The sequence below is a fragment of the Vulpes lagopus genome, chromosome 2, assembly GCF_018345385.1.
Source record: "Vulpes lagopus strain Blue_001 chromosome 2, ASM1834538v1, whole genome shotgun sequence".
NCBI classification, from domain to species: Eukaryota; Metazoa; Chordata; class Mammalia; order Carnivora; family Canidae; genus Vulpes; species Vulpes lagopus.
In genome coordinates, this window is record NC_054825.1 from 8,813,313 (window position 1) to 8,829,476 (window position 16,164).

General features: G+C 47.6%; 1 protein-coding gene across 1 annotated transcript in view; it reads right to left on the bottom strand.

Moving 5' to 3' along the window:
* Positions 1–16,164, bottom strand: part of LOC121476656 (deleted in malignant brain tumors 1 protein-like) — a 46,434-nt gene that overhangs the window by 2,718 nt on the left and 27,552 nt on the right. The window contains exons 24-30 of the mRNA XM_041730790.1: positions 9,850–9,910; positions 7,807–7,845; positions 7,002–7,040; positions 5,234–5,545; positions 3,696–3,728; positions 2,983–3,158; positions 325–704 (exon numbers count right to left, since the gene is read on the bottom strand). Of these exons, the coding sequence (XP_041586724.1) occupies positions 325–704; positions 2,983–3,158; positions 3,696–3,728; positions 5,234–5,545; positions 7,002–7,040; positions 7,807–7,845; positions 9,850–9,910 (1,040 nt within the window). The remainder of the gene's footprint in view (positions 1–324; positions 705–2,982; positions 3,159–3,695; positions 3,729–5,233; positions 5,546–7,001; positions 7,041–7,806; positions 7,846–9,849; positions 9,911–16,164) is intronic.

A 16,164-nucleotide genomic window follows, 5' to 3' on the forward strand; every position in this document is an offset into this window, starting at 1 on the left:
GATGGGGAGCCAATAAGGTCATAACACAAAGGGAAGAGAGGCACGGGTGAGAAAGGATGAGAGGGGACAGCAGTGTCCCAGACAACAAGGGTTCTGCCCAGGACTCTGGGGGATCCAAGGGAAGTTGTCTAGACTCTCTACGACTATTTGTCCCCAGCTGGGATCAGAGGCGGGCAAAGGCCCTGGCTGTGCCTCTGGGGCACGGTGAGGTCTGTGTTGCACAGCGCTGTGGCTTAGAGCAGCCAGTTGAGAAGCCGGAGATGCCGCACAGGAATGCCATGGGAATAGAACAGCCAACCCTACATGGCTTTCCATTTCCCTTACCCTTGTCGGATCAAATCGTACTTGACGGTCGTAAAGTCATGTGGGTCAGGAGAAGCCACGCAGGTATCCACAGAGAGCCTCAGGCTGGGGTCGGGGCTGTGCAGCGTGGCCTGGAGGAAGACCGCCCTCTGGCTGGCAGGGTACAGCCCCGTGTGCTTCATGGGCGGGGACAAAGGCCACTCGAGGAAGGATATGGACACGTCGTAGCCAACTCTCTCCCTGGGGACGTCAGCCCCAGGAAGGACTTCAACGGCAGATGGGCCCTCCGCCCTGCAGGTGAACTTGAGCTGAGGCACCCTGTGCCGCACGACGACTTGGCCAGGGTGGCCCCGGGTCCGACCCCTGATGGAGTTGGAGTAGCCGAGGGAGCCGAGGCTTTCCTGGGGGGACGAGAGGGCAGGGGCTGGCCGGGGCTTCTGGCTCCCTTGCACGCACCTTCGTGCGTGGTCGGGGCCAGCTTGCCGAGGAGCACAAGTGGGAGGCCTCGGGCCCGCCGTCTGGGGTGCCTAATGCCACGATGGGGTGGCGTTGTGTCCTTGGCCCTTGGAGTGCAGGGTGCACGCAGGGAGCCCCGGGTGTGCGAGCCCGGCCTCCCTTCTTCCCTCCCGTGAGGGCCCAGCTGTGCTGGTACAAGGTGTGGTGGGAGGCCTGGGCTAGTGGCTACCTGGTGCGCTCTGCCAAAGTGTCCCCCGCGTCCCCCGCCCTCGGCCCTGGCATCTCAGGCAAGCACAGAGCCAGGCCGCTGGCCCCCTCCTCTCTGCCGTCTCTTGGCCCCCTGTGAACGGTGGGTCCGGCCCAGCTTGACTTGAAGGGCTAACAGGTGCTGATGGCTACTGTGCAGGCCACCACTGCCCCCCGCGGCCTGGTCCCCACAGCCCCCGAGCCACCCAGAGACTCAGCCTGGCTCGAGACGTTGGCTCAGGAAGGCTCTGCTCCTGGGACTCAGGTCCTTGACCTCTGCCTCGGAACCTCCGAGGACCATCCCGGCAGCTCAGACCAGATCTGCCCTGTTAGACCTTTTCTTTCCTACTCCCCACCCCCTTCCCAGCCCCCATTCTGAAATGTTCATACAACAGAGACATTCTTTATGTCTTGCACGAATATCTATGCTTTCTCCTTAAAAACAGATTTTTTTTTCTTTTTTTGCCCCTAAGAACCAGTATCTCCCTTGACCCTCGGAGCAACTCTCACCCAATGTGGAGATGAGGCTCAGAGGAGAAGCTCAACTCCAAGGCCATGTGGCCCTGCCCCTTCCAAGGTGACCTTGGGCTTCCTGGTGCTGACAGCCTCCAGCGCCTTCCCCAGGCCCTCCAAGCTTGCTGCGGGGGCCTGGGCGCCAGCTGCCCCCTGCCTGGGCACTCCTCTCGCTCCACCTTACCTGGCTGCATCTCCTTCAGACTCAGGCCTCCCTATTCCAAATGGCCTTCCTTCTACCCCAAATCATTTCCTATTCCTTCCTTGCTTTGCTGTCTTCTTAACATCTGTGAAATGATTCTCAAATGTGTGCTTGCTCAGTGCCTGTCTCCTTTTTCTCGAATGTGAGAGCTGTGGAGCAGGAGCCCTGTCGGTGTGGTTGGCCGCTGCAACCTCAGCACCTAGATGGTAGCTCATCCACTGACTCTGAAATCATACTTTCTCTGGCATGTTTTCGCAGTGGGTGGCCTGGGACTGGCTGTCACTCCGAGTGGTTCCTGACCTGCTGTGTCCTCTGGGCCCAGTGCTGTGAGATCTAGGCCAGCCAGGGCCACAGAGGCCAGCTGCAGGGTCCTGACAGCCTGAAGCTTCTGGGGTGCCCACCTCCCAGACACTATGGGGCTTCCAGCATGGCTCCTGGGGTAGAAAGCTCTGAGGTAAAACCTAGAAGTTTCAGAGCTAAAAGGACAAGAATGACCATGGTCTGCATAACCAAGTAGATAAAATGTGAAGTATGGAGTCAGAGTGGTCACTTTGAGTGAATTAACCTCCCACAATGCCAAATGTTTGCTGTTTTTCCATGTGTGTCTAAATAGGGATATAAAAGAAGAGAGGAACAACATGGAGATCCTGCTGTATAACATATTACATTGTTAGATATACTGAGAAAAATGATTTTGTAGTTCTAGGCTTTTCCTATATCCTGGGTCTACTTGTTTCCTTAACTTCAATGACATTGTTTTGTGAAATAAGCTGGTGGTTAAAGAACACGTAATCAACGTATATATTTCATTATCCTCACATGTCCTGGATATAAGCTTTCTAGATGAGGAAATACAGCTAGTTGCCTGGTTAGAACATAGCAGTCAGATAGATCATTTGTCCTCTCCAAAGCCCAGCACCATGGCTTCCACAGAGTAGGTGTGAACTGAAGGTGAATAAAGAAGCCTGTTGTGGAAAATGCTTGGCTTCGGAGCTAAGAGAACATCATCCATCCATCCATCCATCCATCCATCCATCCATCCATTGATCTATCCATCAATCCATCAGCACTCACCACTTCCTATGTATTCCAAATTCCCAAAAGGAAAGAAAATTTCAGACAAATTAGTGCCTGCTCCAGGTCTCACTGAGCCTTTCCTCTGTCCCTACTGCATTTTTAACAGGTGGTTGAATTTTCCAAAATTCAATTCTCTCTCTTTGGCCTCCATCCGCAGAGATACCACCACCTTGTCAGCTTGTTACCTGTCTGACGGTGCCACAGCGACCATAGGGAATGTTGAAGATCAGGTATCGTCCCGTGACTCGAGGGCGGCACAGCTCATCATTTAAGTGGACGTCCCAAGAGGAGTAGCCCAGCCTCCGGAGATAGCCTCGGTCAATGGTGACTTGGAAGAGGTGAGGCAAGCAGGAGAGCCGGGCTGCAGGAGGAGGAGCATGGGGAGAACCTCAAAAAGACAGTTTGGTACTCTGGACATGTAGATTCACGATGTGGGTGTGTGCTTACTTTATAAAGCATGGAGGGTGCCTTGGGTGGGGGCTGGCTCAGCAATCAAGGCTCTACCCTTGATTTGACTTCCACCGACTTTATTTATGTCCCTCCTTTTCCAAAAGTCACACCAGATCATGGGAGTCCTACCTAGGCACATGTCCCACGGTCTAAGAGTCAGAGCCTTGTCTAAAGGGTTAAAGGACAGCCCACTTCCCATGTTGAGGACACCCGAGGCTGAACGTACATCTATCAGAGGCTTTGTATGAAAGGTAGTTTGGGGAAAGAGAGTGGGAGCAAAGAGGTAGGGAGCATAGGTGTTAAGGGGCTTCTTCTCCAAATTCTGAAAGCCCAACAAGTAGATGGAGATGCTGGAGATCTCAGTGAGACACAGAAAAGCCTGTTCTTTATCCCCGGGACAACTGCTCTCTCAGCTTCCCCTTACCGCAGCCTAGAGGGGAGGGCTTACCGTTGCCCTTGGGTACAGCAGAGGCAGCTGGACCTGGTATGGGGAGATGGGTGAGAAGCACATGTCAGCTGTGCAGACACACTGGAGCAATATGTAGCCAGCAGTAGACATGTAGTGCAGAAACGCTGGAGGAGGAGGATGTAGCCAGCAGTAGACACTCAGTACCAAGAAATGGGCTCATTCAATTTAGCCATTACAGCTGGAGGACAATGGATTGAAAATATTCTAGGGCAATGCAGAGGACAAGGGCTTCCTGATGGAGCCAGAAGGAGGGATTCCTGCGTGTATGAAGTAGTGTTGAGAATATGGATGTCATCAACACCAAGATTTGTTAGAGCAGGAGAACAGTAAATACCGGCTTTGCAGGTTATAAACACTGTTGTCTGTAGGCATCTGGTTGATGTCCCTTCCCAGGCATATGGCATACTTGGGATCTCGGGCTTGGACATAGGAAGTCTGTGGCTCTCAAAGGCCTCCCCAGCCCAGAAGCCAGGCAGGATAGTAACGCAGGGCCAGGGCCTAGCCCAGGAAGCGTGGCTGGCCAGATTCACTCAACCCCTTCAGATATTCTTGGCCCCAGACCTCTGTCTGGTCCTTTGGTCACTGTTTCCAGTGAAAAGCAAACCCTATGGTACATAGTCCAGGAATGGAAAATGAATTATCCTTTCCAGTGGGCCCCCTAACAGCAGGAGGAATGGCTGGAACTATGAATAGACACAGTGAAAGTGAGAATCTGGAAGATAAGGATCTCAAGACTCCAGGTAGACTCTTATCATAAGGTTTCTCTGCAGGATTGCCTGTCTCTGGGGGACCCCGATGATTAATCTATTTACCATGCATTTCAGTGCAAAACAAGAATAGCTCCCGCATAAAGACAAAAGCGTTGGGAGAGATTCCTTTGTTTACTTGTAAAAAACTAAGGCTGGAACAGACAAAGGGAGTTCAGACTTATTCACCAAATGTAGAACTGCATAACTTTTTGAAACATACCTGGGTAAATTTAGGGCAAATATAAGAAAGTGCTACTCCACATAGGGGAGGGTCAACCTCTGGAGGTCCGAATGCCAAGAGGGGTATCAGGTGGTAATAAAAAGTACTCCAGGAAAGGTGCAGGCCAAATTGTGGATGAAAGGGACACAGGGAGAACCCAGGATTTTGTAGGGTACTGACTTCTGAGGGGCCAGGTCAAGGTAAAGAAGGTTATCCAAGGACTGTGCCTGGATGATCAGATCAGAAATTGAAAAAGGGTCTTTGTGGTCTGATCACCTCAAGTTGTATGTCCTTCATCATTGTATTACACTCACTTCTTCCTTCGACCTCATAATCTTGTAGCCCTATTTCAGCACAAATACTCCCCTGAATTGGAATTCGGCAAAGCCAATGAATAAAACCACAAGGCTGTGCCAGGAAAATATTGAGCCCAGCGGTAGGTGACAAATAGGCCCTCACCATCCTAGCTGCTGGCGCCTTGGCCACCAGGCCGTTGCTTGACCTTGGAGTGCTGGCAGAGGAAGCAGGACACAGCCCCGGGGACCCACCTGCGCACACCACGCCCGCGTCCTCCTGGTGCCGGCAGTTGTGTCGCGCCCAGCCCGAGTGGCGACAGTGGCCCAGTGCGTCCTCGGTGCCCACACAGTGCACGTCGTCCAGCAGGATGGGCCCCAAGCCCAGGCCAAAGCGGCCACGTCCCAGGGCAGCAAGTGCGGGGCCACAGCCCAGCAGGCGGCACACGACACGGGCGTCCCTAATGTCCCAGTGGTCGTCGCACACTGTGCCCCACACGCCCTGGTGGCGGACCTCGACCCGGCCCTCACAGCGGCTGCGCCCGCCCACCAGGCGCAGGTCCGGATCTGCAGGAGAAGAGAGAGCGAGTCAGGGGACTGGGTGACGGGTGCAACAGCCACCCTCTGCTGCCCTGTGTCACTTGCCTGGGAAGAAATGACACTGCAGTGAAGTCCTCCACGCCCTGTGCTGCCTCTCTCTCTGTGTCTCTCTGTCCCTCCCTTCCTCGTCCCCTCCTTCCTGTCACACTCCCTCTCTCATAAAAAGTCCAACATGCATTAACTGAAGCCCTTGAAGATCAGCAGGTGTTGTCAGCCTAGTTGCCCAGATAACTAAGAATTTCATTGTTAAACAAAAATACTAAAAACCCAGAGAAAACAAAATGGGAAAAACCCCACTCTCTGGAGGAGAATTGTTGAGGCACTGGCTTGACTTAGCAAGGAAAATCTATCCCATAAAATTTCTTCTACTCTTGCTGAATAAAAGCCAACATTTGAACTGTAAAAAGTATCTTCTGTGGCCGGGGCATTCCATTTGTAGGTGTTTACTGAAAACAGATGGGCACCGAAAGATTTGTACATAGCAGCATTCTCCACCCGGGACAAAAACTGGGTAGCACCCTCAAGCCCACCCACGGGGGAGGGGGTAAATTGAGGGACATCCACCCAATGGAACATTAGTAAGCCATACAAAGGAACAAAGTACCAATATTAAGGGACCAGATGGACAAATCTCAAAAACAATTTGTTAAGCAAAAGAAGTCAGACACGAAAGAGCAACATATTACTGGATTCCATTTATATGAGATTCTAGAAAAACAAATTAATCCACAGTGCCAGAAAGCAGAACAGTGTTTGCCTGGGGGATTTAATGCAAAGGAACATGAAGGAACTTTTTGGGGTGATGGGAATGCTCCGTATCCCGATTGTGGTGGTGGTTACACAGTTGGATCCATTAGAAGAATCTCCCAGATGTGAGCAATTTATTGTATATATTTATACTTCAAGACAGGTGATTTTAAAAGTAAAAATAATTTTAAAAATCTATATTGTGTTGGTGGTGCCACACCCACAAATGTGTGTAAAATAATTTGTCTTCATATAAAGTGGATGCTAGTGACTTTTCTAACTTTTTGCTCTCGGTGGCCCATAAAAGATACTTAGCAAATGCTATAGGCACCACTGGTCATGGTTTCCCTGTGGCTATGGTATCTTGATTTAGGACAGTTGCTTGCTCCTCATCTAATGTGTTGCTGTGATATTGGAGGAAGATAACCATGCTTGTCTGAACTATGAACAAAGGCAAATATCTTTTGGATGAGGCTCCAGGAGGTGAATTTAGGGCTTCTGACCCACAAAAGTGTGTGTGTGTGTGTGTGTGTGTACACATCCTTGTCTGCACATGTATATACTTATTAGCTCATACAAGTTTTCTGTAAAGAGCAGGGACTTTGAAAAAAACTGTGACCCTAATAGTATTAATAATGATTTGATAATTTAAGTGCTTAAAACAAATACAAATTACCAGATAAAGGAATCATGTCTTCGCCAACTGAAACTGTAACTGTAAAAGAGAAAAACAGCTTAAAAGATGCATATTCTCAAAATCATATATTTATATTCAAATATGTAAAAGAGCCACACATTTTCTAAATATTTAGGCATTAGTAATTTTGTTTGAGTTTCCCCTTAGGTTTAGGTACAGAAGTACTGTCCACTAGGTTTTATTTTCTTATCAAAATGTAACAAGTGGGGGGATCCCTGGGTGGCGAAGCAGTTTGGCGCCTGCCTTTGGTCCAGGGCACGATCCTGGAGACCCGGGATCGAATCCCATGTCAGGCTCCCGGTGCATGGAGCCTGCTTCTCCCTCTGCCTGTGTCTCTGCCTCTCTCTCTCTTTCTGTGACTATCATAAATAAATAAAAAATTTAAAAAAAATGTAACAAGTAGTATTATTCTCCAAAGAGAAAATAATTTGATAAATGGCCAGAAAAAGAAGTTCTTATAAATATACAGAATGTTTATAGGAACAATATAAAAGTATTAGATTTTGTAGGAAAAATGTTTATTGGGGAGCCTATGTGAGGTCAATACAAACACATCTAAAGAATAAAATAATTTGATCAGGACAATTACATGAATAAAACCAATCAGATTTCTCAGGAAAATGTTTAGATAAGAGAAAGATCATATATGAGAGGTGTAAATCTATGGGAAATATACAGAGGGAAGCAAGGTAGGAAAAATAACAATGAATTTTATGATAGAGTCTGGTTGTGTGAATTACTATGAAACTAAGGGTTAATCAAGCAACAGGCATGTGATCTTTACCAGGTGATGATGTCACTGTTGTTGAAATCAGATTTATGGCTGCCAAAAAAGAGAGAGAGAGAGAAATTTTTTCCAGGGAAAAGAAAGCGTTCAACCTCTGAAACGAATAATACATTATATGTTAATTGCATTTAAATAAATAATAAAAAAAGAAAAGAAAGCCCTCGAGTTGGATGTCATTGAAATCTTATGCTGTATACTACAAGTTTATGAAAAATAAGCCCGACGCACAAGCTGCACGGAATAGAATCCACCCTGCTTATTTATCCTGCGGACGCACATATCCAGGAGTCAAAGGGTGTGTGAGAAGTTGGCATTTTGCAAGATAGATGAGCAATTTCCTTTTGGAGCATCCATGACGTGTCCTACAATTTACATCTCGAATCCCTGCAACAGCCATTCCAGGGAAGTGGTAGCAGCGTTTGAGAGATGAGGACGTCGAGACTCAGACGTTTGTAGGACAGCTTGTAGGACACGCCTGGAGCATCCTCAGCTCTGACCTGGGAGGCCCCGAAGCGCACGCCCTTCCTACAGCACTCTGCCTTTCCGGAGCATAAAATATGGGAGTTGCATTCCCTCTGTGTGCTGTGAGGGGGACAAGGATGAGGGAGAAGGAAGGGAATGGTCTCACGGCCACCACATCTGTCCTTGCACTCGAGAGGCAGGAAGTGATTCTGCTGTCGTGCTTTCCTAAAGACAATAAAGTGCATGAGTGTCACCTGACTGTGTGAAAAGCAACCCAGTTACCATCAACCGGGTCTGCAAAGAAAAGCTCACCTCCTGCAGTGTCAAGAGCTAGTGAGCATGACCAGCGAAAGGAACCTGCCAAAAGTAGAGGTCCTGTTGGGGGCAGGGAAAGAAGGAAGCAAGGAGGGACGGATGGAAGGGGGCAGGGAGGAAGACAATCCCTAAATCTAAGTGAGAGACAGCTTCTAAACTTGGTTTCTCTGCCTTTTACGCTGTTATGTCTTCAAAGTAACCAGGAATCAAAAAGAAAGGAAAGAATAAAATGCAAGCAGGCAGTAGGCCTCGCTCCTGAAGAGATCAGTGTCCGCTGGATTGGGTGGAGTCACATAGATTCATCAGCAAAGCCTGGGAGCAGAAAGGACCCTTGTGTGGGAGCCGGGAGACCCAGCTTGCCTTGCTCTGTGACTGCTGGGGGCTTAGTTATGTCCCCTCAAAGTTCACATGCAAAGCCCTAACCCCCCACTTGGCTGTATTTGGAGATGGGGCCTCTGAAGAAGGAATCATGGTACAGTGAGGTCGTAAGGGGGGGCCCTGATCTGCTGGAATTAGTGTCCTTATAAGGAGACACAATCTGTCTCTCTGTCTCTCTCTTTCTCTCCCTCAGGGAGCACACCCTGAGGAAAGGTCCTGTAGGCACACAGTGAGAAGGTGGCCATCTTCAACCCAAGGGGAGGCCCTCACCAGACATCGACCCTGCTGGCACCCTGACCTTGGACCTTCTGGTCTCCAGAACTGCAGGAAGTAAATTTCTGTTGTTTGAGCCACACGGTTTGCCATATTTATGACTGCCTGAGCTGAGACATTGGCAAGTCTCCTCCTTCTCTGGGTCGCATTTTCTTCCAAAACAAGGGTAGTGGCTCAGCATTTTACTCCCCGAATGTGGCCCATGACCAGCAGCATAGACACCGCCTGGGAGCCTGGGAGAAGTGCAGAATCCAGGCTCCACCGGGAGCCACTGAATCCAAATCTGCACATCAACAAGTTGTCCGGGCCGTTCACCTGCACATCAGCTTTTGAGAATCACCGCCAGGGGTCATCTCCAAGGTATCCTCCAGGGTTGACACCTAATGCTATTTTGTCCTACTTAATCCTGTCCCTGCATCTGCCTTCACCATGTTTAGGGTCATGACCACTGTTGGTTCCAGTGGCCTGGAACTTCCGGACCTTTCTCTCTCCTCTCTCCTGACCTCTCCTGGGGAAATAGGAGGTGCTTCCTCTGGGTGTGTCTGCTCCTGCCGGGCTGGGGTTTCTAAGGAAGTCACTCACCGTGGCTACAGTAAAGAGCAGAGAGCATACCTGGGGAAGAGGCCTCTTCTCCTGGAGTGGGAGTTGTATCTGGAAACAATGAGAAATGAAACTGAAATATCAGCAAAAAGACAATGGAATGTTTTGGTTTGAACAACAGTTTGGTAGAAGATGGAATTGCAAATGGTAGAACCAACACTATCATGATCCAGTTCTCTCGCATTTGGGTGTGCTGATGGGTCAAAGCATCACCCATAACATAACACACACCACCAAGCAAGTGGAAGCCTGGAGTCCCTCACTTCCCGTGGGCACATCTGATCAAGACCAGGGCGACAAGCAGAGGGTGTTCCCTGGTGGAGGGACCACTCCTGTGACTACGGATGTATGATGAGAACATGAAGCTTCATTTCTGTGAAAAGGATGCTGGGACTTCTGTTTACATCAGGGCTTATACCACAAACGAAATATTCAGTACATGTGCTCATTTGTCCAACAGAAGGGGGGAGAGTGGATCATGTTTAACTTAAGAAATGTGACAGGCAAAACACATTACCAGAGGGCGTGTCCACTTCTACTGAAGTCGAAGATACATCTATATAGGAATAGAGAAAACAGGACCCTTAAAAATGGGAGAAAGGACACTTCAGTGTGTCTTTTCATTCAGTCTATTTTGTGGTCAAAATGGTCCTTATGTGGGCTCATTTTCTAAATTGAATACGGCAAGTAAGAGGTTGACGTCCTTAATTTAAACCACACAACAAGAGAGCCTTTACCTGAGGGAGAGGTCACTTCTGCTGAGGTTGAAGAAGTATCTGTAGGAAAAGAGAAGAAGCAGCCTAAAAACCAGTGGAGAGGACTCCTGGTTCTGTTCTTCCTGAGGCTGTGTTGGGGATAAACTTTCCATGGAACAGCCTAGTCTGATGAATGGAATTCCAAGATGAAGCACTTAATGGTTTAGGAGACAGTGTTGTACCTGGTGTGGAGGTCACAGCGGTTGTTATTGAAGCTGCAGGTGAACAAAAATAACAAGGCAGCCACATCAGGCATACGTGTTGCTAAGATACAGGAGACATAAAGGTGGCCGTCGTAGATCAGTGTGACTGGTCTGGCTTGTGCTCCTGCTTTCCCATCACAGGGGTGATGACAGGGCATCTCTAGATCCTCCATTGCCTCTAGGCCACCCTTCCACTTCTCAGGTCTCCATTCCTCTTGCCCACCCTTTAACTTCTCCCCTTGGAGAAGGTGGACATTACCTGCTCAGATGGCAACAACCATGGGTCCAAGTTTCTCCCAACATGGGCTAACCTAATAAAGATTCTGTAAATGGAGGGATTCCTTTGCCTAGTCCTCCCTCCTCTCCTCAAATGTTTGGAAGGCAGTGACACAGGAAATGATGAGCTTTGCAGATTGGAATTTTCTCCAGGTGGGTAGTCCCAAGACCCAGACTGCAGGTAAGGAAGTGGGGTAGGTCCATTTGCCTCTGGTACTAAGAGATGCCCACCAACTAGTCCTTCCCAGTAACAAAAGCCATATTTTGGTGTCAAGTCTGGTGTTTTATTTAATTGCTTTAGTGCCTAGAGCAGGGGAGATCACCCTCTTTATTATCCTCCCCACAAATAAACCTCTAACCCTCTATTTGTAAAATTGTTCACCCTAAAGTCACATTAGGAACTCCTCAGGCGCAACCAGCATCACTCAAGATTATCGTACAAAAGTTACTTGTCACCGTGGTCAACTCTGTATCCCTCCAAACCTTGGCACAGAGCTTGGCACGTGACCATCCTCACTGAATGCTGGATGAACGTCTAAGGAGGATCAGTCAAAGCCATGGCTTGACTTTCCACCACTCTGCCAACACCCACACTGTGGTTGATCTCCAGAGAAACCCCCACCATGGGCATTAGACCCCCCCCCCACCATCAGTCCAGTGAATGAGTTGCTTTTGAGTTTGGGAATTGACTGAACTAATTTTCCCCTTGGCCCATGCATTTAGCTGGACTGTCTGTAATTCATTCATCATCGGGGGTACAGGGGTGGCCTATGCGAGTCAGGTCAATATAAACATATTTAAAAACTCTAGAGAATAAAATAATTGGATTAGGACATAAAATGTATAATGAGCTCCCTGGAAAATCGAATAAGATAATTTATAGCAAGTAAGATGGATAGATAACATCAAAATTACCTGTTAAGGTGGTTACAGTAACACTAAAAGATTCTGAAAATAAGAAAAGGCAATTGGTCAGAACCTATCAAATTAATTGTTTTATAGTTAACTCATTTTTTTCTCTCTGTCCCTGGAGCATAGAAATCAAGGACTTTATTTAATCAACAGATTTTGATTCATCCATCTCCTCTATGGCAGGCGCTGCACTCGATGCGGAAGTAAAATAATAAAGAAAGCTAGACATGGCCCCTGTTCTGTAAAAGTGCAGCTGTGACCAGCGCTATGAAGGAGAGACATGTGATGGTGAGAATCTATGACAGGTGATCTCACCTGGCCAGGAGTTCCCCTATCTTCCCAGGAAGCACCACCACCACCTTGTGCCTGGCATAGCATCTGGCCCAGACTGGGCACTCTGCTCAAAGACAGTGACAACCCGACACTCCTCCCCTCCTGACCCCCGCCCAGAGCTGCCCTGGTTTTGGCCCTGGCGACATGGCACAGGCAGTCTTGCTGTCCCATCTGCCTACATTTGCAGTAGGGCATTACCAGGGCAGAGGGCATTACCAGGTGAAGAAGTCACTTCTGCTGAAGTAGAAATGATGCCTAAATAGGAAACACAAACAGGAAAGTCAGTCCGTGGATCGGAAAGTTCTTATGCATTTTCCAGTTCTGCCTCTTTTATGATCTCATTTACCTGCTTTCGTTGTTGGAAAAATTAAAGTTTGAGGACTAGTTATTTCTTAAGCTCCTGAATAAGGGTTAAGGCATCCAGAATAAAACATGAGCCATTATAGACGAACCCTCTCCTGAAGTGGAGCATGTTTTTAAATATGCTCCTTTTAAATAGAAGCCATAGTCTAACCTGCATGATTCAGGCTCGTGAGGAAGAAACCACTGTTGTGCAGGGCTGTCATCCAGGGCATCTCAAAGGATGTTGAGGTTAGGGGGCATTTTGGCTCCAAGTCGGAACATTTAGAAAGTCTGGTGACATTTAATGGGTTTCTGAACACTTCTCTGGCCGTCAGACTATCTGTTAGCATTCCCTGCAATTGCCACGGTGGCTGTTCTATGAGCAGCCCTTCCCCCTTCCTGTCCCCTTACCTCTCCCTAGTTTGTTGTCTCTCATAATACACAGTCGGTGGGAGACCAGATAGCCAGTTGTTACGCATGTGCAGGAAGTAAGAACAACAGGCTCTGTCAACACTCTCATGTGAGCTTGAATGTTGGGACCTACGCTTGCTTAGCTGTGTAGAGGCCCTCTGTGTCGGTTTCTGGATTCTAGTCTGTTTTCTAAGGAATTAATTCAGCCAAGTGACCCAAATAGTGTAGGTGTACTAGCCCGATAGAATTTCAACACAGCAATATCCCCGAAAGGCAGTAAGAGGACAGATCAGCAGAAAGGTTGTTACCAGTTGCAGGGACCGAATCTGCGGCTGAAATGGAGGCAGGGACTGTCAAAACAAGCACAATTTAAGGAGATTTTAATTAAATACCATCCTTGTCCATCAAGTTGATTGGTAAACATTTTTTTTTAAATCACCCTTTTTACAAATTATGTTCCAGCTGTGTCCATATTTTTTATTTATTTATTTATTTTTCAGCTGTGTCCATATTTGATTATGCTCTGTTCCTATTTGGTTTTCCTATTCTCTGTATCATTAAGCTAAGGGAAATAAATCATGCGGAAGGTGGTATTTGGGTCTGGGACCCAAGAGACCTGGGCCCTAGTCTCTGCTCTTTGTGTAACCAAACAGGTGACTTTGGACAAGTCCCTTTGCATCTCTCAGCTTCCGCTGCTGCAGCTGAAAGGCTAGTCCATGGACCAGCAGCATCTGTATCACCTTGTTAGAAATGCAAAGCCTCAGGACCCACCCCAGAACTACTGCAGAATCAGAGTCTGCATTAAAAAATTTCCAGGTGGGATTTGCTTCAACGTGGATGGAACTGGAGGGTATTATACTGAGTGAAATAAGTCAATCGGAGAAGGACAAACATTATACGGTCTCATTCATTTGGGGAATATAAAAAATAGTGAAAGGGAAGAAATGGGAAAGGAGAGAAAATGAGTGGAAATATCAGAAAGGGAGACAGAACATGAGAGACTCCTAACTCTGGGAAACGAACAGAGGGTGGTAGAACAGGAGGTGGGCAGGGAGTGGGGGTGACTGGGTGACGGGCCCTGAGGGGGGCACTTGATGGGATGAACACTGGGTGTTATTCTGTATGTCGGCAAATTGAACACCAATAAAAAAAAAAAATTTCCATGTGGGACGCCTGAATGGCTCAGTTAATTAAACGTTGCACTCTTGGTTTTGGCTCAGGTCATGATCTCAGGGCTGTGAGATAGAGGACCACGTCAGGCTCTGTGCTCAGCAAGGAGTCTGCTTGAGCTTCTCTCTACCCTTCCCACTTGTACTCTGTTCTCTCTTTCTCTCCCTCTCTCTCTAAATAATTAAATAAATCTTTAAAAGGAAAAGATCTCCAGGTGATTTATATGCGTATTGAAGTTTGGGAGGCACCAAGCGTTCAGATGGACATGACTCTAGCCCCAGAAATAATTGGCACAGGCCAGGAAGAAACCAAATAGCACTGCCCGTGGAAAGGGTCCCTTTTCTACTCAACCCCAGGCAATTGGTGCCTTGCCAAAATTCATGCTAGCGCTCTGGGATTTCCAAAAAAGCTTGAAATCTGGACTTTTATACGAAATTGCTCATTTTAAATATTAAAATCAAATTAAACATTGCAAAGGCAAAACTGTGTTGTCTGGGGGCAGCCCGGGTGGCTCAGCAGTTTAGTGCTGCCTTCGGCCAGGGCCTGAACCTGAAGATGCGGGATCGAGTCCCACATCAGGCTCCCTGCATGGAGCCTGCTTCTCCCTCTGCCTGTGTCTCTGCCTCTCTCTCTCTCTCTCTCTCTCTCTCTCTCTGTGTGTGTCTCTCATGAATAAAATAAAATCTTAAAAACAAAAACAAAAAACTCTGTTGTCTGAATCAAAACCCCTCCCTGCATCAAAACTGGCCCATGGGCTGCCTGTTTGTGATTTCAGGTCTGAACAGTCTCTATGATTTCTTCCAAATCTTGAAAATAAAAAAGCTAGATGGTGCCATGTTGAACTTGACCTTGCCTGAGAGAACTGGCAGCTGATTCTCACACATCCAACCACCAAGGAGAAATTGATTTCATTGTATGTTTTCTTAGAGATCAGTTTCTCCCAAGCCTAGCAGAGGGCTCTGAAATTTTGGAAATATGTACCATGAACTACTGTCACAACAGTTTACCTTCAGAGAAAATTTGACTTGAATTTATTTGTTTTGAGACGGTATTTCTCCAACTTACTTAGTCATATATTGATTAACTCAAGCCCTAGAATGATCCTCAGGACCCCCAAGAGGGAAGTTTATAAAGACACATGTGCTGCTTAGAGAGCCAGGTGAGACTCAGCACATGGTAGTGCACACATGCTTAGTAGTGTGACTACCAAGTTCCCACCACTGTGTTCTTGCACCAGTGTATGCCGTCCAATCTCCAGGACAAGCTTCCTCCTCCTGTTCTCCAGAAGAAGGAAGAAAGGAGGCTCTGGAAGTTAAGGGGACTTGCTCACTATCGCCCAGTTGGCTAAGGCTAGAGTCAGAACATAAGCCAAGATTCTTGGGCTCCAAATTCTGTGATGCCGCATTTCTACTCCAAAGGTTTCAGTGGTCAAAGAAATTTGAGAAGTATTGGGTCCAGCCAAGTGTTAAAAAAAAAAAAAAAAGACCCTTTACTATAGGATTTGTTGAGACTTTAATGGGCTAACAGACTGTGAATCTTCAAGTGAAATTTCCCCAACTTATTTAGTGGTATTTCCCCAACTTATTTAGTCACGCAAATTATTTTTAAAAATTTGCACATGACCGGGGTGGTGTACTGTATTGTGAAGCACACACAGAGATGCGGTACTCTATTATTTTCTGACAATGCAGATTACAGGGATAGCTTTGCCCATGATGCCTGAAGTCCTGTGCTGTTAAAAGAATGAACTCATTGAATTCCCAAGCGTGTGACTCTGAGGGAGGCTTATGTCACTATAACTTGATTTCCGAGATCTGCAGGTGCACCAATGGTCAAGAGTGCACGGTGGGCATCACAGTGTCCTCCATATGGAAGGGATGCGAGCACTGTCTGCCCCAGTTCCTAAGCATTCAGTGAATGTGTGA